Below are 26127 nucleotides of genomic sequence, written 5' to 3' on the forward strand. Positions count from 1 at the left end.
CAGAACTTAATTTTAAATGAACATTTAAATGTACATAGGTTAGCTGTTTCCAAACCAATGGGTGAAATTAACTGGAAATTAAACATGTCTCTGCCACCTAGTAATTTGGCACCTGACTATAAGTACTGTTTGTGCAAACACAAAGGACATGGTTTAATATTTAAATACAAATGAGGGACTGTCACTGTACAGGCATAGACACACATTCTAATTCAGAACAGAGCCTGACAAAAATGATAAATTAATTGTAAAAACCATAATGTCACAATTATGATTTATGTGCAGCATACCTAAAGAGTTAGTTGCAGATTCATAAATTTTAAGAATCAGTCTGCACAGCCAACACATCTGGATGGAATACTTATCCATATAGTGTTACCTCAAACAGGAATGAAGATATGGACATGATCATTACACAATTTTTAACACATGAGCTTTTATTACTTGACTGACCTGTATGTGTCCTCAAATGCACCTGCAAAAGTGTAGCACCCTGAAACTCATGATGACAATGTTCACATGTGTAAGTCTTCTTTCGTATCACCTGACCTGCATGAGCACGTAAATGCTGCCTCAAATTATCTTTCCGACTGAACATTCGCCCGCACACCTAAGTAAAAGGCACAGAAATGGGGTAAAGAAACATATTACATGATCTGATAGTGTAAATTTAAAGCTAGATCAGCAATAGTTACCTGACATGGAAAACTTGGCCTTGACTTCCCATCACAGCCTGTTTGTGCAACATGTCGCTCCAAATGATATTTTCTGCTAAAGGTTTTTTGGCAACGTGAACATGAATAGGGTTTCAGACCTGTCAAAGAAAAGAAGTATACATCAGGGTTACTTTTCCTCAGTACATTTTCCTGATAAAGGTTCTGTAGTATAAATAATGTTAGCTGTAAACACTTGGTCACATGTGAAATTGTTGGCAATTAATGTCACAATGACACTGCTGTTATTTGGCAGGTATTTTTTTCTCCATATATGAATCTGAATTACTTTACCAAGTGTGATTTGCAGTAATAATACCCTATGCCTAATCCTTAACTATTTGCCTTAGTTATTCCATACCAAGTGACACAGCTAAAAACCATACCTATTTCCAAATTTAGCCCACCAAATGCACCAGCAGGGATTACTAGGAACTGAATTCATCAATTTTATGTACATTCTTATGTTTTAAGTTTGAGAATACTGAAATAATATCCAATTACATGAAGAAAGATTAGTTTAGTTAGGGCGGAGTATGAAGTTGTTTAGATACATTTTATATCATGTGTGTTTTCTGTGTGTACTTTACTCTAGCTTGTAAAAGGATTACTCTGTGTATTTTATTGTAGCTTGTAAAAGGATTACTCTGAAAGATAGCAACTTTCTTTCTTTTTCAAGCTTTTTGTAGGGAACTATTTATGGCTGTCAAGTATTTGAACAAAAGCATTTCAAGCCTCCAGCTGTACATGTACACCTTTATTCTCAACCAGTTTCAGTTTTAGCAACCACCATCATGGAGGACTGAAAAACAAATAAACACAAAAACATGTTTAGTGTTCATGACAAGCTTTTTAGACACAAGAAACATATGTGTGATGAACGACTGCGTGGAAAGTGCTTACAGAGAGCTGTACATCCATGGATCAAAAATACACTACATCCAAACAGGATATCACAGCATGACCAATACAACCTTCTCCATAATAGCACACAAACTCTATAACCTTCAAAACACTATGGACGCAAAAATATAACAGTGTATACTAGACAACTCTTAGCAAGCAGGCTTGCAAAGGTATATATTACAGACTAACTGTCCAAGACAGTACTGCCAAAGATTACAGAAACATATGACAATCTACACTCTAGTGCAGGTTGACAATAAATGTCAGTATTGTAGAAAATGGAGTCCACAACATCGATGCACTACTGAAGTCTGTAGTGACATTTTATCTAATCATAGCGAAATATTTATGAAAATGAAGATTATTAAAATGTGGTTAAACAGATATTATCAGAATCAAATGGCATTTTTAACACGTGTTAAATCGTAATACTAGTGATACATCATTTTCATTATTGATGCAAAACTGTATAACAGAAAAACAAGATTCATTTTGTACTTCATCATATCAAGAATTTTTTTTTAGATTTGCCTGCCATGTTGTGGTTTTATGATTTAACACTTGTTACATATACCATCTGATTCACATAACATCCTTTTAACCACATTTTAAAAATCTTGAATCTATTGAATATTTTATCATAACTAGACAAAATGTTACTAGAGACTTCTACAGTACATTGATCATATGGATTCCACTGGTTGACAATCTTGATGTTTATTGTCAAGCTTGACTAGAGCATATATCCTATACTCTTTGGCTGTATATCACTGTAAGTTTTTGTAATCTTTGACAGTGTTGTCTTGGACAGTTAGTCTGTAACATAGCCCCTGTAAGCCTGCTTACTAGCTCTTAACAGCCAAGAGTCATCTACTTTACACTATTGCATTTTTATGATCCATAGTGTTTCGGGTGTTACTGAGTTATATTACAGAGCAAGTTTTTACTGGTCATGCAGGTACATGCTGTTTGAATTTAATGTATTTTTGATACATCAATGTACAGCTTTGTAAGTACTTTACACAGGATCATTCTTTGCACATATGTTTCGTGTTTTTAAAAAGCTTGTCTGTATATACTACGTACGTTTTGTGTTTCTTTATTTTTTAGTCCTCTGTGATGATGGTTGGTAAAACTCAAACCAATTGAAAAATAAGGGGTATATGTACAGCTGGTAGCTCAAAACTCTTCTCTTCTTTCTTTTTGTGTTGGCCTATCGACAACTCAATGCTTCCACTTTTCTATGAGTGTCTCCTTTAATCCAAAAGTATTTACAATCTAACTGAACTTTCCTACAATATTTCTATCACATATATAAAACAAGCATGGATGTTAATATTAATTAATGTAACTTTGACTATTAGGTTCACATAAACCACATTTTCAATTTTTGAAAAATACAGCATGACTCAAGGGGTTTAAGTGTCTGCATACCACATGGGCTATTTGGAACTTCCACCCTGCACTAGTTTATCTGAACTCTGAAGATGGGAAATTGCATCCAGCACATCATGGCACCCTGACACTCTCCTAGACTTAACCATCATTAATGTCAACATGTCACCCTCACTCTTCCCACATGTTCTCTTCTTTCATTATGATCATCTTTATTCATTATATATTTTTATACTACTTCTTCTTCTTCTTTCTTCAAGTGTTAGAAATTTGCTCAGAGCATCTATTATCTGTGGTTGGTTTCTATGTGATCTCTCAACCTTCTTCTTGGTCTGCTTGTTGAGCTCCTCATTCTTAATTGCAATATCTCTTTCACATCCTCTTAATCTATCTTTACCTCTCACTCTGTCCTAATAATCTTTATAGTGAAGCTGGCATAGAGCTTAGCAATGTCCTATCTCTGACATCCTTTTCTACCTGTAATCCTCTCCCCCTTCATCTTTGCCTACCTCATCCTCACTACAGGCGGGTTTTTGTACTCTGAATGACCCGCCCTTCGATTTTACATTCCGAAATCTATTCCTCCTCTCCTCCCTGAAAAAGGAATGAATGGTTTTAATATCAAGGATAATGTAATGTACTTTTCTTTGTGTTCATCGGCACTACTAAATATTTTGCCTCCTGAATGTACGCACTGTCCAACAGATCTGGAAAACATCATGGTAACAACTCAGCACTGATTGGTAGACAGGCATAAAAAGAAGACTGAGCTTGTCTAAGCTTTTGGACACAACCATATTAATTTGGAGAGAATGTCATCTGCCCATCCAAATTTATATTTCTGTAATTCCCTAAATCAACTGGGGCAAATTCCAAGGTGGTTCCTCCGAAAAAGACATCACCAATTCCCTTCTCCAACCTCTTTCAGTCTGAGCTTCTGCTCCATCTCTGATTATGTCACTGACAAGATGTTAAACCCTACTATACCTTTTTATCACTCCTGACATTTGTCCTGCCCTATTGTGCTGATGTAAGTTCCTGCTTTTGCCTAAGTATGCTTTCATTTGGCAGGCCGAAATGTTTTACTCTCAGTCTTCATGGAAAGGCTGCATTCTTGCAAACAAACTCAACATACAACAGCCATGAACACATTTTTAAAGTGTTCATTCTTCTCTTAACCAAATGAAAATTTTTTCATGGGATGGTGAGGTAAAAAAATTGCAAAAATGTCTGCTGTTAACAGAAATGAGATATTGCTTACCCGTATGAGTGTACATGTGCCTTGCAAGAGTTCCTTTGTCTGGACATCTTGCATTACACTCTGGGCATGTATATGTCTCTCCTTCCATGTGAATCACTCTTCTGTGCCTCTCCAGACTGGACTTCAACTTGAAGCTTTTAGAGCAATCAACACATTCAAAGTCACCCCCCTGCAAAATACAGTGTACTCAATATATTAAACATAAAATATAATTTATGTAGGCCATCATGAAGAGGGATGAGAAAGCAGAAACCACGTGACTTGATTCATGACAGAGCCTAACATTCACAAAAAGATAATATGTTAATATTAACAAAACAACCATATTGTTGTTGTTGTTGTTTTTAGTCCTAAGATTCATTTCATGCAGCTCTACATGACAATTTATTCTGTGCAAGCCTCTTCATCTCTGCATAACTATTGTCAGCTACACAAATTTGACCTGCTTATTTTAATCAAGGCTCAGTCTCTCTCTGTAATTTCTGCCCAACAACTTCTCTCTATTATCAAACTGATCAGTCCTTCACACCACAAGATGTGTCTTATCAACCAATCCCTCCTTTTAGTCAAGCTGTGTCTTAATTTCTTTTATTGCAGTTTGATTCAGCACATCCTTATTAATAATCCGACTTATCCATCAGCAATCTCCGGTAAAACAATACTTCAAAACCTTCTATTCCATTCTAGTCTAAATCGTATATCTTACAAGTTTCACTACCATATAAGGCTATACTCCGGACTTCAATTATCCTTTTCAGATATGATTTTCTTGCCATGGCTATTCTGTATATTATATTCTCACTACTTCAACCATCGTCAGTTATTTTGCTACTCAAATAAGAAAACCCATCTACTACATTTAGTGTCTCATTTTTTAATTTAATGTCCTCTGCATCACTAGATTTGACTCAACAACATCCCATTACCCTTAATTTATTTTTGTGGAAGTTCATCTTAAAAACCTCTTTTCAAGGCACTCTCCTTTCTGTTAAACTGCTCATCCAATCCATTTGTCATCCCTGAAATAATTAGTGTCACTGTAAAATCTCAAAGTTTTAATTTCTTCTCCCTCAATTTTAATCCTCTGTCCAACTTAACCTATGTCTTCTTCACAACGTGCTTAATGTACAAACTGAATAACATTAGGGATAGGTTACAGCCCCACTTCACTCCCTTCTCAACTACTACTTCCCTTTAATGTCCTTAGACTCTTGCCACAGGAGTTTGGTTTCTGAAAAGTTATAGATAAACTTTCACTCCCAATATTTTATCCATGTTATCTTCACAATTTTGAAGAATGTATTTCAGTCAAAATACTTTCTCTAAATCTACCAATGTTTCTTTAATGTATCTTCTAGAGTATTCAAAGGGTCAGTGTTGTCTCAAGTCTGCCTATATTTCTCCAGTATCTGTACTGGTCTTCTCCACCGAGGTTAGCTTCTATCGCTTCTCTCATCCATTCTTCGCTAAATAATTAAATAATCTGTCAGTATTCTGTAACCATGATTTATTAATTGAGAGTTCAATATATATCTATCAGCACCAACTTTCTATGGAACTGGAATTGTTAGATCGGTCTTGAAGATTGAAGGTACTTCATCTGTCTCATACATCTAGCATACCAGGTGACATAGTTTCATTGTGGTACGTTTTCTCAAGGCTCTCAATAATTCTTAGGGACTGTCTACAGCTCATGATTCAACTTAGGTCTTTTACAGCTCTGTCAAGTACTTCTCTATTCCCTTTTGTCTGCTTCATTTCCCATTTTCTCTTTTCATGAATTAAAATCAGTATCTTCTAAGCTCTAAGCTATCTGAGAATTTCTACCAGGCCTTCTGTTTTTGCATACTTGGACCTCTGCTGCTTTCACTATTTCATCTCCCATCATTACCCATTCTTCTATTGTATTTCTTTCCCGTTTCAGTCAATTGTTGCCTATTATTCCCTTTGAAACTCACAACAACTTTTGGTTCCTTTAGTTTATGCAGGTGCAGTACCTTAATTTCCTAAACTTCTGCAATTTCTTTAATCTGAAGTTCATAATGAATAAATTAAGACCAGAGCCCATAATTGGACCCAGAAATGTTTTTCAGTTTAAAATCTGGTTTCAAATTCTCTCTCTCACTATTATACTGTTATTATCTATTTGAAACCTTCCAGTACCTCCAGATCTTTTCCTCATGTACAACCTTCTTTCAAGATTCCTAAACCAAGTGTTGGCAATTATTAAATCATTTCTGTAAACTTCTGCTAGGTAGCTTCCCCTTTCATTCCTTTCCTGCAGTCCATGTTTTTCTGTTACTTTTTTCTTTCTCTTCATTTTCCTTCTATCAAATTCTAGTTTTGAGTCCCCAATCACAACTAAATCTTCATCTCCCTTACTGATCTGAATATTTTTTCATATCATCACACACTCTTTCAATCTCTTTATCATCTGTGAAAGGGAATAGGCATAAAAAATTGTACTATTGTGCTGGGTGTTATATTTGTATCCATCTTGGCTACAATAATGCATTCACTATACTGTTCATGGTAGCTTATAAACATTCTTATTAGTTAATAGACCTAATCCCGCATTAACCCTCTTTGCTTTTTTGTTGATACCCTTGTAGGCACCTGACCAGAAGTTCTATTCTTCCCATCACCATTTGTCATTAATTTTTACTGCATCTAACTTCAACCCAGACATTATTCTTTTTAAATTCTCTAACCTGCCTACCTAATTAAACAGTTTAACATTCTATGCTTCAACCTGAACAGTACCTGTAAAAGTCAGCTGTAATGAGCATAATTTATTTCGAGTATTATACTGACACAACAGAAACACACAGTAAAGACAATAAAGTATAAGCCTTGATGTCACACAAACAGAAGATAACCAGCCAACATTATAGTCAATACATAGTTCGAGATCAAAGCAAAAGTTATCAACAGACAACAGTGAACATTCCATCAAGTGAGTGCACAAGGGGATGAGTCCTCTGCATGGCAGGTGCACGGTTATAGCCGATCAGAGGGGTCCTGATAGGTGATGTGACATGAGCTCCAGGGGCATGACATCTTCCCACAGAGCACTTCTTGAGGAAACAGCTTCTAGATTGCAGTACCACCATTGGTGAGGGCTGGAGGCAGGGATTGGTCTCTGACAATTGTGACAGCTTCATGTTGCTGTTATTACAATACCAGTTTTATTCTTCCTGATGACAACATCCTCCTCAGTAACCCCCACCTGGTGATGCAAATGGGCGACTATTTTACCTCCCGAATATTTTATCTGTGAGGATGCCATCCTCACTAAGTCATACTGTAGAGCTGTAGATCCTCCTTGCTTTTAGCTGTTCACAGTACCAAGACTGAAGGGTTCTGTTGACTAATATTATAAAACTAGCTCAGTCAATCATCCACATTGTTGTTCTTGCAACAATTGAAAAAGCCATTACCAGTCTTCAGGAACATTTGTCTATGTTAATGATTTTTGTGGTTACATATAAGCTCAGCTGAAAAATACAATTTACATTTTGCCGTAAGTGTTTCACCTGAATTTATTTGACGAAACATGAATAGTAAAACATATATTTTATTTAGTGACTGTAGTTGGCACCAACTGAGGGCTGAGGCAACAAAAACTTCAACAATACTATTTATTCCACAATCCAAAGCACAAGACCCTGGTTCATAAACATGAAAGGTTTAAAACAAGGCATATCAAGCACCTAGTCAGTAGTGATACTTGGAATGCTACCCTTATACCAACACAGATGGAGAGGACATATGACTCACATCTTGGTGAAATGACAAAGTTGCGAATGCTGTTACTATCAGATTGTGTGAAATGCCCCTTCAGTTGTGAGATGCATATATTTTTACTCACTCTTTAGGTGAAAATGATCAAGACTGGAAACAGAAGTTATGAGAAGAGCACAGAGATTATCAACAACCAAATAGAAGACGATGAAGCTAATTCATGACAACATAGTCTGTATTACAAAGGGACTAGTGGCCAGCCTGTATTGAGTATTGTCTCATAATCAACTGCTACATAAATATCCTTCTATTTTCAGAGCCGTTTTTTCCAAGCCTCGTAGAACTTCTGGATAGTGCTGCATAAAATCATCATTTAGAGGTTTAGTTTTCACAAAATATATATAAAGTAATTACATGAACTGAAAACTGAGGACAAAATGAAATGCCAGGCACTAGTACTGAATCTTCTCCACAAGTATTACAAAGAGGGTGGTCAGCTAGCATCAAAAAGGTGATGTCACATGTCCTATTGGAAACCAAGCCAAAATAAATGAACGGATGACTTACTTTTACTTTTGAGGCAAACACTGTCTGAATATCATTTTCTAACATTTAACATTTTTTGGCTATGAGAGCTGACTCTCAATGCCATCACTAATGTGAGGAACCAAGATTGAGATGATTCCACATTTCATATCCTTAATATTAATTTTTTACATAAAATTTCAATAACAAAATAAAGTAAAAAGGTTTACATACCGAGTGGGCAGTGTCGAGGTCTTCACCACAACAATGACATTTACCTGGACCCAAAGCTGAAGTTTCGTCTATAAGCTCATTTACTGTGTTCAACACTGTGCCTGTGAACATAGTTTTGGACATCAGAAAGATATATTTTTTAACATATTAGAAACAGTACAACTGATAATATGTAGTTACATGATGTATCACTTTTTATATTTGTTAAAATGCCGGCTAACGTGAAGTATACAATGAACCCATGCCAGCTCTAAATTTAACATACAAGGGCTACTTCCCCCCCCCCCCCCCCCCCAACCCCCCTTAGGTCCAATTGTCACAAAATTAAAACTACAGTGAAAACCCAATGAAGTTCTGCTTAGCTTTATTACACAATATCTCTAGTATGCCTGTCAATCGTATCACTTGCACTTGTAAGTCCTGCGCATTCAATGAGCACACAAACATGCTTTGAACAATAGTCCCACATAAAATGAGAAGTGCGTGCCGTCATTAAATTTCTTCATGCTGAGGGATGCAATGCAGCCAAGGTGCAAGAACTTTGAAGCAGGACGTACATGTATTCATGAGCCAGACGATCAGGGAAGGAAGCACGTATCGACTGATGATCTTGTTCAGTGAGTAAATTGGGTAATTTGAGACAACTGTCGGTTCACAATTTCTATGGTGAGTGATTCGTTTCCTAAAATTTCAAGGGTGGCTCTCTATACCAAAGTGTTGCGAGACTCAGTACCACAAACTCTGTGCGAGATGGGTTCCCAAGATGCTGTCCAACAATCACAAACCAACGTGAATGGGCACTGCCTTAATATTTCTCTAAAACTATCCTTATGAAGCATAATTTTTTTGAATAAAATTGTGGCAGGGAATGAAACATGGGTCCATTTCAAAAGTGAAGAAACACAAGAGCAGTCCAAACAGTAATGCATTCTCATTTCCAGAACAAACAAAAAATGTGCATATGAACTTTCTCAATTAGCAAAAAAAATATATGGCTACTGTGTTCTGGGATCAGAAAGCAGTTTTGGTGGTGAAATTCATGGAAGACTGCACAGTCATCACTGCAGCTCTGTGCAGCATGACTCTTCAATGTCTACAAAAGGCAGTTCAGCACAAGCGAAGAGGAATGTTGTAATTAGGCATTGTCCTTCTACATGACATGGCCCAGGCATAGACTGTCGCTGCAACAAAGATGTTTCTGCAGCATTTTTGATGTGAAGTGTTTGATTACCCACCACACAGCCAGATCTTGGCTCCCTCTGATTTTCGTCTCTCTGCTCAGATGTAACACTGGCTAGGAGGATGGCAGTTTTGCACAGTAAACAAGCTGCAGACCAGTGTAGATGACTGACTGAAAACACAGGCATCTGCCATGTATGACAAGGGTATTCGAAAGTTGGTACCATGCTATGACTAGTGCCTAAGTTGGAGTGGCAACTATGTACAGAAACGCCAGAAATAGTAACTAAATGATGTTGCAAACTGAATGAACCTTTTGTGTGTGTGTGTGTGTGTGTGTGTGTGTGTGTGTGTGAGGTGGGGGGGGGGGGGGCAGGGAGGGGGAGAGGAAGGATGAAGATTTCGTATTTCTCAATAATTTTGCATCTACTTTTGATAGCAGATTCTTTAAAAACAAAAATAACTACATATCTATAAGTCATCAAAGAAATCTTGGATCATTACAGGAACCAAATAATTTAAAAATGAAAAATGGACATCTATAAAACATTCAGAACAAGTAATTAATATGCATATATACCCTGATAAGTTTTTGAATGGTGTATATTTTCAGCACTAGGTAGTTCAAAATACACATACATAAGTACACAAATTCCTGCACAGCTACGTTATCTCAGCTGGCTACATTGTCTCTGCTACCTACATTGTTGCACCACTGCAGCTTGACTGTGGTGAGGGGCTGTATCACATGGAATGGGCAAGGGGAGAAAGGAGGCAGGCACATGGAGGAGGGAAAGATGTTTGATGGATGAGAGGGAAAGTCAGCAAGTGCACAGGATAAGAATGTGGCACATGTGACCTACTGACACCTTCCTATCTGATTTAGTCTCCTTCTTTATCTGTTTTTGTCGTTCTCCCAGTTCACTCTTCCCATCACTGTCCCCCCACAAGCAGACACTACACAGACAACAGACCCACAGTGACAGGATGAAGTAGTTCTAGAAAATGAGAACAACGAAAAGAGTAAAGCTAAATTAGTTGTTATATGTGCTCCCTAAAAGGGCTAAATGAGATAATAATAATGATAATAAAATAATAATTAAAAATCTGGAGATATCAATAATCACAGCATTTTTAGAAATACTGAAAGTTCTTCAGAAGTGCATAAGATAGACTTGCAGCTTATCACAACTATTGCTTAACTTTCCAATCAAAGATGTATTAATTATGCAAAACAAAATTTCAGAGAAACAAAAATGCAAGGGAAACAAATACAATGCTGTAGTCCACAGATAACATAGCCCTCTTGGTCAAAGGTAAGCAATATGTAGAAGACATGGATATACTAAAAAAAATTAATGAGGAAAGAAACTTACAGAAAACCATTAAGAGAAAGAGGGAGGCGTTAGCGAGATATCTGCTGTGGCAGCCAGTAATGAATAACTTCGGTCTATTTGTTCCCATCACTACCAAAAGATTTCTGTGTAGCATTTACCTCTAACAGGGGTCGCCTGTTTCTGCATTCCAGTGGAGCACAAGAATCCAAGTTTGCAAACTGCTCTCCCATTGCCTTTGTGTTAACTGATTTGGGCAAAACTTTTCACAGTGTAAGGATACAGTTAAAGGTTGAAAAACTGTTTGTTCTCTAATATACCATGATGAATTATTCCTTATTAACAGATTCTCCCCCACTCCCTGCACCTCCATCCAAGACCTATTTGAATGCTCTTTCTCTGAGCAGCTTCACAATATCATGCACTAATCTATCACAAAAACTGCCTTTCACACTATGTGGAAAGTTACTCTGAATTGATGTTTTATGGCATATGTGGGTAAGAACAATATGTCATGTTGACACAACTTTGTAATAGTTACATGTCTGACAGAACAGATACCACTCGTGATGATGTGGCTGATGTGTATATTTATACAAAACATAGGATGGGGAAGGAAAGGGAAAGGAGGGGTGGAAAAATGGTGACTTCTAGCTGCAGCAGTGACAATGCAATGGCAAAAGTTCAAAATTTGTGCTGAGCTGGGACTCAAACCCAGATGCTTCATGTCTCTAGAAGAGTTGCCCTAACTGTCTCGGCCATCTAGACCCAAATTCAAAACTTATCACACAGTGCAATGCAGTATCCCTCTTGCATCAACTCCCTGCTTGGAAATTATTATAAATATATGCACTAGATTTCTGTATGATTGCGAAGGCTCCTGACGTTTGTTTCAGTGTGGATGCACTGTTCCTGACTAAATCCTATGTAAATCAATAAGTTATGAGTCGGGAGTTGCTGGGCGAGGGCTGCTGAATTACAGTGTGCGATAAGTTGAGAATTTGAGTCTGCTGGAGAGCGTGTCTACTTGGCTGAGGTGATTAAGGCAACTAGTTGGGCACAAATTTTCAACTTCCACCGCTGCATTACCACAATGCCCTGTGCGGCTGGTAGTTACATATTTGCCACCCATCCTTTCCCTTTCCTTCCCCACCCTCAATATCATTTAAATTTGTAATGTCTACACAAAATCTATGTTACTAAATGGCTAAAAAATTCAACAAGTCCCAGTTGAAGATTGCCTATCTAATAGCTCCCAGTGGGCAACAAAAATTTGATTCCTTTATTTAAGAAAGGCAGCACTTAGTGACTTCCAACAAAATTTACAAATTTGTGAAGTTTGTTGTATCAAGCTTTTCTGAAACTTTCTCACTGACACCCCCACAAAATAACGAAAGGAAAAAAGTTGATCACTTACTACATTTTTGATGTTAATGCAGTAAAACTTCAGCATCAAGCATGAAGTTCAATGCATTATTTTTTTACTATTAATTCTATGTATAACACATTTTATTGACAGTATCCACAGACTGTAATTACAACATTATATCATTGTACAATGCATAGTTCAGGAGATTTGTCATTGTATATATTCAGATGCATGGAAAACTGTGTCCTACATGTGAGTTCAATTCTTTAAAGAATCAGATGGTCATGTTTTGATGTAGCCAGTAATTGGTTGTGCTGGATTTAGTCATTTTATTTGTATGTATATTAACCTGACATGATAAAGGTGCATATTTTTGTCTATTTCACAGTGTATAGTTTCAACAAAAAAGCTTTTCCAATTGTGACAGCATATCATAGTTATTCCATTGTTTCATTTAGGTGTTCAAAACTTACATTTATTGTAAAGATAATACAATTTCAAGTACTATTTCCGTGAACTTTAACGGTAAACTTCAAGATTTTTGTTAGAGTTTGTAGGTCACTCCCAAAGTGTTATCCATTCACACATCATGTCTGTTGATCCACAGAGAAGGAGTAGTTGTAGGAATGTGGAAAAAGTCAGGGTGTACATTAACAAACGAGAAAAACATTTCCATGGGCAATGACACAGTGTACATTAACAAGTGACAAACAAACTTTCAAACTTATCAAATCTGCACACTGTACTAACAACAAACTATCACAATACTGCTAACTACTGTTTGTGCTTGTGTCAGCTAAATACAACCTATCAAATAAGCAGGAAAGCCATTACTTTAAAAAATACTGCAACTACCTCAGTTGTATTAAATAGTTGCTGTGTATCTACTATTGGTAATATTTATTTGATTACATTAGTATTTTCGAAAGGAAATAGTTATTACCTCTTGAAAAACAAAATACACTACTACTTGTCACACAGCATTACAATGAATGCTGCTGCTTTCCATACAGCTACCAGAACTTTACAATCCTTGAATCTTGTGGACAACATTAATAGTAAGCCCACAGTTATCTATAATGAAATACTGTCTGAAGTAAGCTTCATAAATATTCAGTCAGCTCTGATTTCAAAGTGGTGCGAAGATTGGCAACTTGCTTTAAATGTTCAGAAATGTAAAACTGTGCGCTTCACAAAATGAAAAATGCAGCACCCGATGACTATAATGTCAACGAGCCACAGCTGAAATTGGTGAACTTGTATAAATACCAGTGTGTGACAATTTATAGGGATATGAAATGGAATGAGCATGTAATCTCAGTCATAGATAAAGCAGGTGGCAGACTGCGCTCCACTGGTAGCATACTAGTGAAATTCAACCAGTTTACAAAGGAGACAGAATACAAAACACTTGTACAACCAGTTCTTGAATATTGCTAAAGTATATGGGACCCACACCAAATAGGACTAACTAGGGATATTGAATGGATACAAAGAAAGGCAGCACAAATAGTAACGGCTTGTATGACTCGCAAGACCCAGACTGTCACAAAGATGCTGGAAGAACTTAACTGGCAAGATGCCTGAATATGGATGTAAACTATCCTGCAAAAATCTACTCAGAAAGTTCTAAAATCAAGTTCAAGTGCCGCCTCAATAACTTATACAGTGGGATGTACCTTTGCCGCACACTTCACGTTGATTTGCAGAGTAGGGGGATAGATGTCGATCTAGATAATCAGGTAATTTGCAGGAGTAACTAGTGAGATATGATTTAGTTTTCTTTCGGACTGATCAGAATGCCCAGTTTCTTTCTTTATGTTAGATAGGAGCTCGCTGAACTCCTTTGCACCAGAGTACATAACTCTACCATGGACTGTACACAAGAAGGCAAAGCCTACATGAAAGCTGCTTTTATGTGATGTATGGTGACTGTGTAGATGACAGTTCAGCTGAAACTGATTTTCATTATTAGCTATAAATGTTCTGTTGAATGAAACTTTATTTACTTTAGATGCTGAGCCCAAAAGACAAATCCATAAGAGAACAGTGGGTAAAAATATACAAAATAAGCCAACATCCTTATATTTAGGTCAAACAAATTGTACACCCAATGTTTTATTTAGTGGGTGACCATAATGTCTACTTCTGGTGTCACATAATACGAGTCTTTGCAAGATTAAGTCAAACTGTTTGCAGTGAACCAGTTGTATCTCCATTTGCCTATGATCTGAATTGTGCCTGGTAAGACAGTTTGGACCTATGCTAACAAGTGCTTGGTTGTAGGTGTAACTGTGTGTGTGTGAATACTACAAGAAGAGCCAGACTGCTCGAAAACTAGTGAACAGCATTTTCTGTTACATGTGTCTATGTGCCACACATCAGTCTGCTATAGGTGAGTTATTGCTTTTTATGTATTAATCCATTCATACATTTCCATTATTACTTTAATATAGTTTTGTTTTGTCATTTATCACTTCTTTCATCTTTGGCTATGATTTGTGAATGTGAAAAGTCCCAAGTTGCACTGTGGTGCACAGTCCATAAAATCCATATGTCCCCCTACAATTGTCTGAGCAAGTCTGTTAAAAGATTGAGGACAGCTTCAAACATGTATTTATAAAATACTTTTGCTATTTTGCTGAACTCTTCATTGAATGTATACTTTATGCTGTAAGCAGAAACAGTAACATCATTTATGAATTAATAGCTGAACATACTTCCATTTAGTGACTTAAAACAGTCCTGTTTGGAAAAATAATCATGGACTGGATTCAAACAACTTTTGAAACTAAAGCCTTTGCCATTGTTTCCTTTCCCAAACACATATGATCATCAGCAAGATTTTACTTTCATTATGTACCTGAACAATTTTTAATTGTTTCATCACCAACCACGCTGAGGGAAAATTTGGCTTAAACATTTTTGTTGTTACTACTGCAATACTGTTTTACGTTAATTAGTAGTTTATGTGGTTTTCAGCACAATAATGCCTTCTGAATTGATATCCCATCGTCTGTACCAACATGACTGTTTAGGAAAATGGCTAAAAGTTTTTGAAAATCACTTAAACTGTACGTACTATAAGAACTGTTTATTTTTTTATTATTCTCTAGGAGATGGTCTGATGGGTTTTCCTGAGAAACTTAAAATAGCTCTCCCTTCTGAGGCGCACATTTTCAGGAGAAGTCGGGACCTGAATGTATGTCGTAATGACACAGTGGCTCGATACTTTGAAGTTTATATTTACTGCCAGGCCCCCGGAGTAGTCAACATTCCATTGGAACTACTGACGGCCTTGGGAGAGCCAGTCCTGACAAAACTCTACCATCTGGTGGGCAAGATGTATGAAACAGGCGAAATACCCTCAAACTTCAAGAAGAATATAATAATTCCAATCCCAAAGAAAGCAGGTGTTGACAGATGTGAAAATTACCGAACAATCAGTTTAATAAGCCACAGCTGCAAAACACTAACACGAATTCTTTATAGACGAATGAAAAAACTAGTAGAAGCCGACCTCGGGGAAGATCAGTTTGGATTCCGAAGAAATACTGGAACACGTGAGGCAATACTGACCGTACGACTTATCTTAGAAGAAAGATTAAGGAAAGGCAAACCTACGTTTCTAGCATTTATAGACTTAGAGAAAGCTTTTGACAATGTTGACTGGAATACTCTCTTTCAAATTCTAAAGGTGGCAGGGGTAAAATACAGGGAGCGAAAGGCTATTTACAATTTGTACAGAAACCAGATGGCAGTTATAAGAGTCGAGGGGCGTGAAAGGGAAGCAGTGGTTGGGAAGGGAGTGAGACAGGGCTGTAGCCTCTCCCTGATGTTATTCAATCTGTATATTGAGCAAGCAGTAAAGGAAACAAAAGAAAAATTCGGAGTAGGTATTAAAATCCATGGAGAAGAAATAAAAACTCTGAGGTTTGCCGATGACATTGTAATTCTGTCAGAGACAGCAAAGGACTTGGAAGAGCAGTTGAATGGGATGTACAGTGTCTTGAGAGGAGTATATAAGATGAACATCAACAAAAGCAAAACGAGGATAAAGGAATGTAGCCGAATTAAGTCGGGTGATGCTGAGGGAATTAGATTAGGAAATGAGACACTTAAAGTAGTAAAGGAGTTTTGCTATTTGGGGAGCAAAATAACTGATGACGGTCGAAGTAGAGAGGATATAAAATGTAGACTGGCAATGGCAAGGAAAGCGTTTCTGAAAAAGAGAAATTTGTTAACATCGAGTATAGATTTAAGTGTCAGGAAGTCGTTTCTGAAAGTATTTGTATGGAGTGTAGCCATGTATGGAAGTGAATCATGGACGATAAATAGTTTAGACAAGAAGAGAATAGAAGCTTTCGAAATGTGGTGCTACAGAAGAATGCTGAAGATTAGATGGGTAGATCACATAACTAATGAGGAAGTATTGAATAGGATTGGGGAGAAGAGAAGTTTGTGGCACAACTTGACCAGAAGAAGGGATCGGTTGGTAGGACATGTTCTGAGGCATCAAGGGATCACCAATTTAGTATTGGAGGGCAGCGTGGAGGATAAAAATCGTAGAGGGAGACCAAGAGATGAATACACTAAGCAGATTCAGAAGGATGTAGGCTGCAGTAGGTACTGGTAGATGAAGAAGCTTGCACAGGATAGAGTAGCATGGAGAGCTGCATCAAACCAGTCTCAGGACTGAGGACCACAACAACAACAACAACATGCTCCTCAGTGCATAGACAAGGTGTCACTTGTTTCTCAGTTTTAATTGCAATTTGACTATTGACATTTTTTGTTAACACCATCCATACCACCCACCACTGTGTGACAAATCAAGCTGAGATAATTTTAATTCCCCTCTTGTTTTGCCATCTGCCTCCTCAAATTCGCTTTTTCATTTTTAAATAATTACCATTAACATACGTGAATAGACTCTGGTTGTGAACAGTGAAAGTAAAAGACTGTGAAATGCAACTGTGCTTCTGTCGGCTACATCATTTACAGTAGACAATAGCTGCACATCCACACCCCATTTTTCAGCCAGTATGTTGACGCCAAGGGCAATCAACAAACAAAGAAATAAAGCAGGCAGAACCATCATAATTGGAAGGTTGGTTGCTGTTGCAAATCCTATTCACTGTCAAGAACCAGGTATCACAAAAGATTCACATGTTCTTCTTTCCAATTACAATTATTGGTGTGTGTAGTAGCCTGATATTATAGCTTTGTTGCTGCAAAGTTTGTCCACTGCAACTTATTTATCCAGTTCCTCCCTTCAACAGTTGCTTTCATTCTCTTTTCATTTTTCAATGATTCTCTTTGTAGCTGAAAACAGCTGTTGACCTCCAATCTACTATGCATCTCAGTGAACAAATATTGATGTGTACAGTATTTTCTATTATCCCACTTTTCAGTTTCCTTTTTTATCATGGCTATCAAACTTTAGTAATGTAAGGAGACACGGTGCGTGTAACATATGTTCGGCAGAAAGGAGAGTTGACCATTTGCAGCATAGTCAGAGGCTCAGACAGTTCTGTGACCGTGTAGGCTGCAGATTCCTCGACTTGCACCGAAGAGTGGTTGGGTTTTGGATTTCAATGAATAGGTCAGGTGTCCACATACGCAGGACGCGGCTACACAGGTAGCAGGTTCTGTGTGGCATGGACTGGGCGGTTTATTAGGTTAGAGGGTCTGTGGAAAACACAAGAAGGGTTTCAGTCACAAAGGGTGCAGGTTGAACACAGGAAGAATGTAGATGCAGGAACCATTAACAGTTGTAAATTGTTGTAGCTGTGTTGAGAAAATACCAGAGTTCCAAACATTAATAGAAAGCACTGATGCTCAAATTGTTGTAGGCACCAAAAGCTGGCTAAAGCCAGATATAAGCTCAACTGAAATTTTTGCAAAGAACCTAACGGTGTTCCGAAAGGGAAGGCTAAACACGGTTGACAGTGGCGTGTTGGTTGCTGTTAGAAGTAGTTTAACTTGTCGCGAAATTGAAGTAGATACTTCCAGAGATTTAGTATGGGCAGAGGTCATTGTTGGCAACCGGAATAAAATAATAATTGGATCCTTTTACCGACGTCCCAATTCAGATGACACAGTTGCTGAATGGTTCAAAGAAAACTTGAGTTTGATTTCAAACACGTACATGACTCATATGATAATAGTTGGTGGAGACTTTAATTTACCCTCGATATGTTGGCAAAAATACATGTTTAATTCCAGAGTTACGCATAAAATATCATCCGAATTTATGCTAAATGCATTCTCTGAAAATTATTTCGATCAGTTAGTTCATGAGCCCATGCGAATAGCAAACACTTGTGAAAACACACTTGACCTCTTAGCAACAAATAATCCTGAGTTAATAATGAGCATCAAAACCAATACAGGGATTAGTGAACACAGGGTTGTCGTAGCGAGATTGAATATTGTAATCCCCAAATCCTCCAAAAATAAGCAAAAAATGTACCTAATCAAAAATGCAGATAAAAATTCACTTGGCGTCTTCCTGAAAGACACTCTCCACTCATTCCACATTAATAATATAAATGTAGACCAAATGTGGCTTAAATTCAAAGAAATAGTATCGGCAGCAATTGAGAGGTTTATACCAAATAAACTTAACAAATGACAGAGCTGATCCTCCTTGGTACACAAAATGGGTTAGAACACTGTTGCAGATACAACAAAACAAACACACCAACTTTAAACAGACGCAAAATCCCCAAGATTGGCGATCTTTTACAGAAGCTCGAAATTTAGCATGGACTTCAATGCGAGATGGTTATAACAGTTTCCACAATGAAACTTTTGTCTCGAAATCTGGAAGAAAATCCAAAGAGATTCTGGTCATATGTGAAGTATGTTATGGGCAAGAAACAATCAATGCCTTCTCTGTGCGACAGCAATGAAGATACTATTGAAGACAGTGCTACCAAAGCACAGTTACTAAACACAGCCTTCTGAAATGCCTTCACAAAAGAAGACAAAGTAAATATTCCAGAATTCGAATTGAGAACAGCTGCCAACATGAGTAACGTAGAAGTAAATATCCTCGAAGTAGTGAAGCAACTTAAATCACATAATAAAAGCAAGTCTTCTGGTCCAGACTGTATACCAATTAGGTTCCTTTCAGAGTATGCTCATGCATTAGCTCCATACTTAACAATGATATACAACCATTCGCTCGATGAAAGATCCGTACCCAAAGACTGGAAAGTTGCAGAGGTGACACCAATATTCAAGAAAGGTGGTAGGAGTAATCCAGTAAATTACATGTCCATATCGTTAACGTCAATATGCAGCAGGATTTTGGGACATATATTGTGTTTAAACACTATGAATTACCTCAAAGAAAACTGTCTATTGACACACAATCAACATGGTTTTAGAAAACATCGTTCTTGTGAAACACAACTAGCTCTTTATTCACATGAAGTGTTGAGTGCTATGGACAAGGGATTTCAGATCGATTCCGTATTTCTAGATTTCTGGAAGGCTTTCGACACTGTGCCACACAAGTGGCTTGTAGTGAAATTGCATGCTTCTGGAATATCATCTCAGTTATGTGACTGGATTTGTGATTTCCCCTCAGAGAGGTCACAGTTCATAGTAACTGACGGAAAGTCATCGAGTATAACAAAAGTGATTTCTGGCGTTCCCCAAGGTAGTGTTATAGGCCCTTTGCTGTTCCTTATCTATATAAATAATTTGGGATACAATCTGAGCAGCTGTCTTAGGTTGTTTGCAGATGACGCTGTTGTTTATCGAGTAATAAAGTCATCAGAAGATCAAAACAAATTGCAAAACGATTTAGAAAAGATATCTGAATGGTGCAAAAATTGGCAGTTGACCCTAAATAATGAAAAGTGTGAGGTAATCCACATGAGTGCTAAAAGGAATTCATTAAACTTCGGTTACACAATAAATCAATCTAATCTAAAAGCCATAAATTCAACTAAATACCTAGGTATTACAATTATGAACAACTTACATTGGAAGGAACACACAGAAAATGTTGTGGGGAAGGCTAACCAAAGACTGCATTTTATTGGCCGGACACTTAGAAAATGTAACAGATCTACTATGGAGATTCCCTACAATACGCTTGTCCATCCTCTTTTAGAATACTGCTGTGCTGAGTGGGATCCTTACCAGATAGGAGAGATGGAGTACATCGAGAAAGTTCAAAGAAGGGCAGCACGTTTCGTATTTTCGTGAAATATAGGAGAGAGCGTCACGGAAATGATACAGTATTTGGGCTGGACATCATTAAAAGAAAGGCGTTTTTCGTTGCGATGGAATCTTCTCACAAAATTCCAATCACCAACTTTCTCCTCCAAATACGAAAATATTTTGTTGACACTGACCTACATACGAAGAAGCGATCACCACCATAAAATAAGGAAAATCAGAGCTCGTATGGAAAGATATAGGTGTTTGCTCTTTCTGCACGTGATATGAGATTGGAATAATACAGAATTGTGAAGGTGGTTCGATGCACCCTCTGCCAGGCACTTAAATGTGATTTGCAGAGTATCCATGTAGATGTAGATGTAGATGAACAACATATACATATGCAGCTAAAGTCTTTCATAAATGAGAAGCCCAGAGAAAGCCTTTACCCAACAGTGGATAATGAGGAAGCCTAGAGATGTCCTTTATCCACGAGTGGATGTCATTTTGTATACACAGATGGCTGAAGGGGACAATACACCAACAATGAGGATCATGATGACCATGCAGCTTGTGTACATGTCAGATGATGCTGAAACTACAGTCTGAACTGCCACCATTGACCCACTTGCCACACTAAGATTGAGAAGGCTGACACTCACCATCAACACTTAGCTATTTACGTTGCACATGTATGCTGATTACTTTTCTCCTGCTATGCATCTTGCCCCTTGGACAGCGGAATTCTTGTGGCACAGCTACTGTATAACAGGAAAGTCCCCATTCCTATGCAGTACTGTCATTCCAGCTAGTCACAAGATACACACTACAGTGTCATTCAAACACTAGAACATCTAGAATTGGTAGTGTGACAAAGGAGAACAGTGTGCTTTATGCCCTTGAGCATACACTTAGTACAGCTGTGTCTGCGTGTTTATTTTGGTGAAGTTATGTGGAATCAGAAGAATGTAACACTAAAGTCAGCAAAAAGCTTTTTTCTTTCTGGACTACTACTAATACACAGGAACATTATAACTAGACCTACGTAATTCTATACGATACATTTGGACATATAACACTAATGATTTTAAAAATATATGTGAACTTTGATGTAATCTTTATAATTGCAATGTTTTAAAGTATATGAGCTTTAGCAACAATCATATGCATTTTTCAGCAAATAACTTTAATGGTTGCATAAGTCTTTTGCCATTGTTTTATAAAAAATCAGCCATTTACTGATTTAACATTTTCTCTCTTGCATTAATGTCAGTGTTGTTTTTATTGTGGTCATCAGTCTGAAGACTAGTTTGATACAACTCTAAATGTTAGTCTATCCTGTACAAACCTCTTCATCTCTGCACAACTACCACAACCTACATCCAGTTGAAGCTGCTTACTGTACCCTTCCTCAACAATTTTTACAAACCACTCCCCCCCCCCCCCAACCCCCCCCCCCTCTCTCTCTCTCTCTCTCTCTCTCTCTCTCTCTCTCTCTCTCTCTCACACACACACACACACACACACACACACACACACACACACTACCTTCCATTACCAAATTGACAATTCCTAGATGCCTCAGGATGTGTTTCATCAACCAATCTCTTCTTTTAGTCAAGCTGTGACACAAATTTCTTTTTTCTCCAGTGTCAATACATACAGGAGATATGAATACCTTGATTCTTTCCTTGCAATGTCATGCAATTAGATCCATTAACCTAATCGTTATGAAATTTATAGAAGTATAGAGTATTTTTTTCTAATTAGTCAGGTTAAAGATGCAGGAGCTTATAATGTTATTTGGTATGAATGAGGGAACATGCCACATGGATACTATTAGTCTGCTACTTTAATGTTTTAAAATTTTGACAGATATACATGATAGGAGATGTGTGAGGATAATTTGTACCCTCAAATAAAAAATAAATAAATAAAATAAAATAAAGTAAAATAAATAATAATAATAATAATAAGCGCTGTCATGATCGGGGACGGCGCTTGAACTCTATGCCTGTCCACAATGGTAACGACACTGCTAGCCACACGGAAAATGATTTAAATCCAAATAGAGGTGTTTTGCAGGATATGCTTCCTGCAACCACTCTAGAAGGAAAACAAAGACAGAGGATGAGATGGTCAGATGAAGTTAACCGACACCTCATGTTCTGTTATTACCAAGCAACAAACTTAGGAACCAACACAACAGAATACAGATCACAAGTATACACAAAATTTATTACCAGATACCCAGAATTAAAATTTTTAACAGAACAACGACTAGCTGATCAGATCCGTGTAATAATAAAAAAAAAAAACAGGATACCCCAGTCAGAATTAGAAAACATCAAACAACAAGTACAACAAATACTGGGACAAATGTGCAATCAGAAGAAGAAGAAAATACAGTAAGGGACTCAAACATCCCAGAGCAAACAAACAAAGAACACCACGCATCAATTCAACAATCAGAGGAAAACGACATCTTAAGACGGCCACCAGAACAAGCACAAATAGAACATGAAGTGACACACATGTTAGATATAGAAGAAAAATTTCAGCTAACATATATAGAATACAAAGACACAAATACAGACATTAGACCATTCTTGCATAGACCAACAAATAACTCAGAAGTCGAAACAACAATAACAACTATCAACACAATCATACAAAAAAAATAAATGAAAATACAACTATGGAAGAGTTACAACTACTGGTTTATATTGGAGCACTCACTACACTAAATATACACACTAGGCAGGGATCAGAACAAACCAACACACAGAAGAAACCCACAAAACCAGCATGGCAACACAGGCTACAGATCAGAATAGAAAAACTGAGAAAAGACATCGGACAGCTAACACAATTTATAAGAAATGAAATATCAGACAAAAAACGAAAAAGGTTAGGTAAAATCTCACAACAAGATGCGATAGAGCAATTAGATGAAAAGAAGCAGAAATTACAAGCATTGGCCAAATGACTTAGAAGATACAAAAAAAGTGAAAATAGAAGGAAACAAAACCAAACATTCAACACAAATCAAAAGAAATTTTATCAGACAATAAATGACACACACATTGAAATAGACAACCCACCAAACATAACAGACATGGAACACTTCTGGAGCAACATATGGTCAAACCCGGTACAACATAAGAGAGATGCACAGTGGATACAAGCAGAAACAGACACATACAAGATGATATCACAAATGCCTGAAGTGATAATTTTGCAACATGAAGTCATCCGAGCAATTAATTCTACGTACAATTGGAAAGCCCCTGGAAAAGATAAAATAGCAAATTTCTGGCTAAAGAAGTTCACCTCAACACATTCACATCTAACTAAATTATTTAACAATTACATTGCAGACTCATACACAGTCCCTGATACACTTACACAAGGAATAACTTATCTGAAACCTAAAGATCAAGCAGACACAGCAAACCCAGCAAAATATCGCCCCATAACGTGCCTACCAACAATATACAAAATATTAACTTCAGTCATTACACAGAAATTAATGACACATACAACACAGAACAAAATTATAAATGAAGAACAAAAAGGCTGTTGCAAAGGAGCACGAGGATGTAAAGAGCAACTGATAAAAGATGCAGAGGTGACATATCAAGCTAAAACTAAACAAAGGTCACTACACTACGCATACATTGATTACCAAAAAGCTTTTGACAGTGTACCCCACTCATGGTTACTACAAATATTGGAAATATACAAAGTAGCTCCTAAATTGATACAGTTCCTAAACATAGTAATGAAAAATTGGAAAACCACACTTAATATCCAAACAAATTCAAATAATATCATATCACAGCCAATACAGATTAAGCATGGAATATACCAAGGAGATTCATTAAGTCCTTTCTGGTTCTGCCTGGCTCTGAACCCACTATCCAACATGCTAAATAATACAAATTATGGATACAATATTACTGGAACATACCAACACAAAATCACACATTTGCTATACATGGATGATCTAAAACTACTGGCAGCAACAAATCAACAACTCAACCAATTACTAAAGATAACAGAAGTATTCAGCAATGATATAAATATGGCTTTTGGAACAGACAATTGTAAAAAAAAAAAAAAAAATAGCACAGTCAAGGGAAAACACACTAAACAAGAAGATTACATATTGGATAAACACAGCGACTGCATAGAAGCGATGGAAAAAACAGATACCTATAAATATCTAGGATACAGACAAAAAATAGGAATAGATAATACAAATATTAAAGAAGAACTTAAAGAAAAATATAGACAAAGACTAACAAAAATACTGAAAACAGAACTGACAGCAAGAAACAAGACAAAAGCTATAAATACCTATGCTATACCAATATTGACCTACTCATTTGGAGTAGTGAAATGGAGTAACACAGACCTAGAAGCACTCAATACACTTACACGATCACAATGCCACAAATATAGAATACATCACATACATTCAGCAACAGAAAGATTCACATTAAGCAGAAAGGAAGGAGGAAGGGGATTTATCGACATAAAAAACCTAGATTATGGACAGGTAGACAATTGAAGAAAATTCTTTATAGAATGAGCAGAAACTAGCAAAATACACAAAGCAATCACTCATATAAATACATCGGCTACACCATTGCAATTTAATAACCACTTCTACAACCCTTTAGATCACATAACATCACCAGATACAAAGAAAGTAAATTGGAAAAAAAACACTACATGGCAAGCACCCGTATCATCTAACACAGCCACACATCGATCAAGACACATCCAACACATGGCTAAGAAAAGGCAATATATACAGTGAGACAGAAGGATTCATGATTGCAATACAGGATCAAACAATAAACACCAGATATTACAGCAAGCACATTATTAAAGATCCCAATACCACAACAGATAAATGCAGACTTTGCAAACAACAAATAGAAACAGTAGATCACATCACAAGTGGATGTACAATACTAGCAAATACAGAATACCCCAGAAGACATGACAATGTAGCAAAAATAATACATCAACAACTTGCCATACAACCTAAACTAATAAAACAATACGTTCCCACATACAAGTATGCACCACAAAATGTACTGGAGAATGATGAATACAAATTATACTGGAACAGAACCATTATAACACATAAAACAACACCACATAACAAACCCGACATCATACTCACCAAGAAAAAGAAGAAATTAACACAACTAATCGAAATATCCATACCCAATACAACAAATATACAGAAGAAAACAGGAGAAAAAATTG

The 26127-nt window shown here is 37.0% G+C and overlaps 1 protein-coding gene across 2 annotated transcripts in view; it reads right to left on the reverse strand.

Moving 5' to 3' along the window:
- The window catches only part of LOC124619304 (gastrula zinc finger protein XlCGF57.1-like), a 226718-nt gene that overhangs the window by 116688 nt on the left and 83903 nt on the right, over positions 1-26127 (reverse strand). For both annotated transcript variants that reach the window (XM_047145599.1, XM_047145598.1), the window contains exons 5-8: positions 8779-8879; positions 4276-4444; positions 696-814; positions 454-610 (exon numbers count right to left, since the gene is read on the reverse strand). In XM_047145599.1, the coding sequence (XP_047001555.1) occupies positions 454-610; positions 696-814; positions 4276-4444; positions 8779-8879 (546 nt within the window). The remainder of the gene's footprint in view (positions 1-453; positions 611-695; positions 815-4275; positions 4445-8778; positions 8880-26127) is intronic.

Source organism: Schistocerca americana, chromosome 6, assembly GCF_021461395.2.
Source record: "Schistocerca americana isolate TAMUIC-IGC-003095 chromosome 6, iqSchAmer2.1, whole genome shotgun sequence".
Classification (NCBI taxonomy): domain Eukaryota; kingdom Metazoa; phylum Arthropoda; class Insecta; order Orthoptera; family Acrididae; genus Schistocerca; species Schistocerca americana.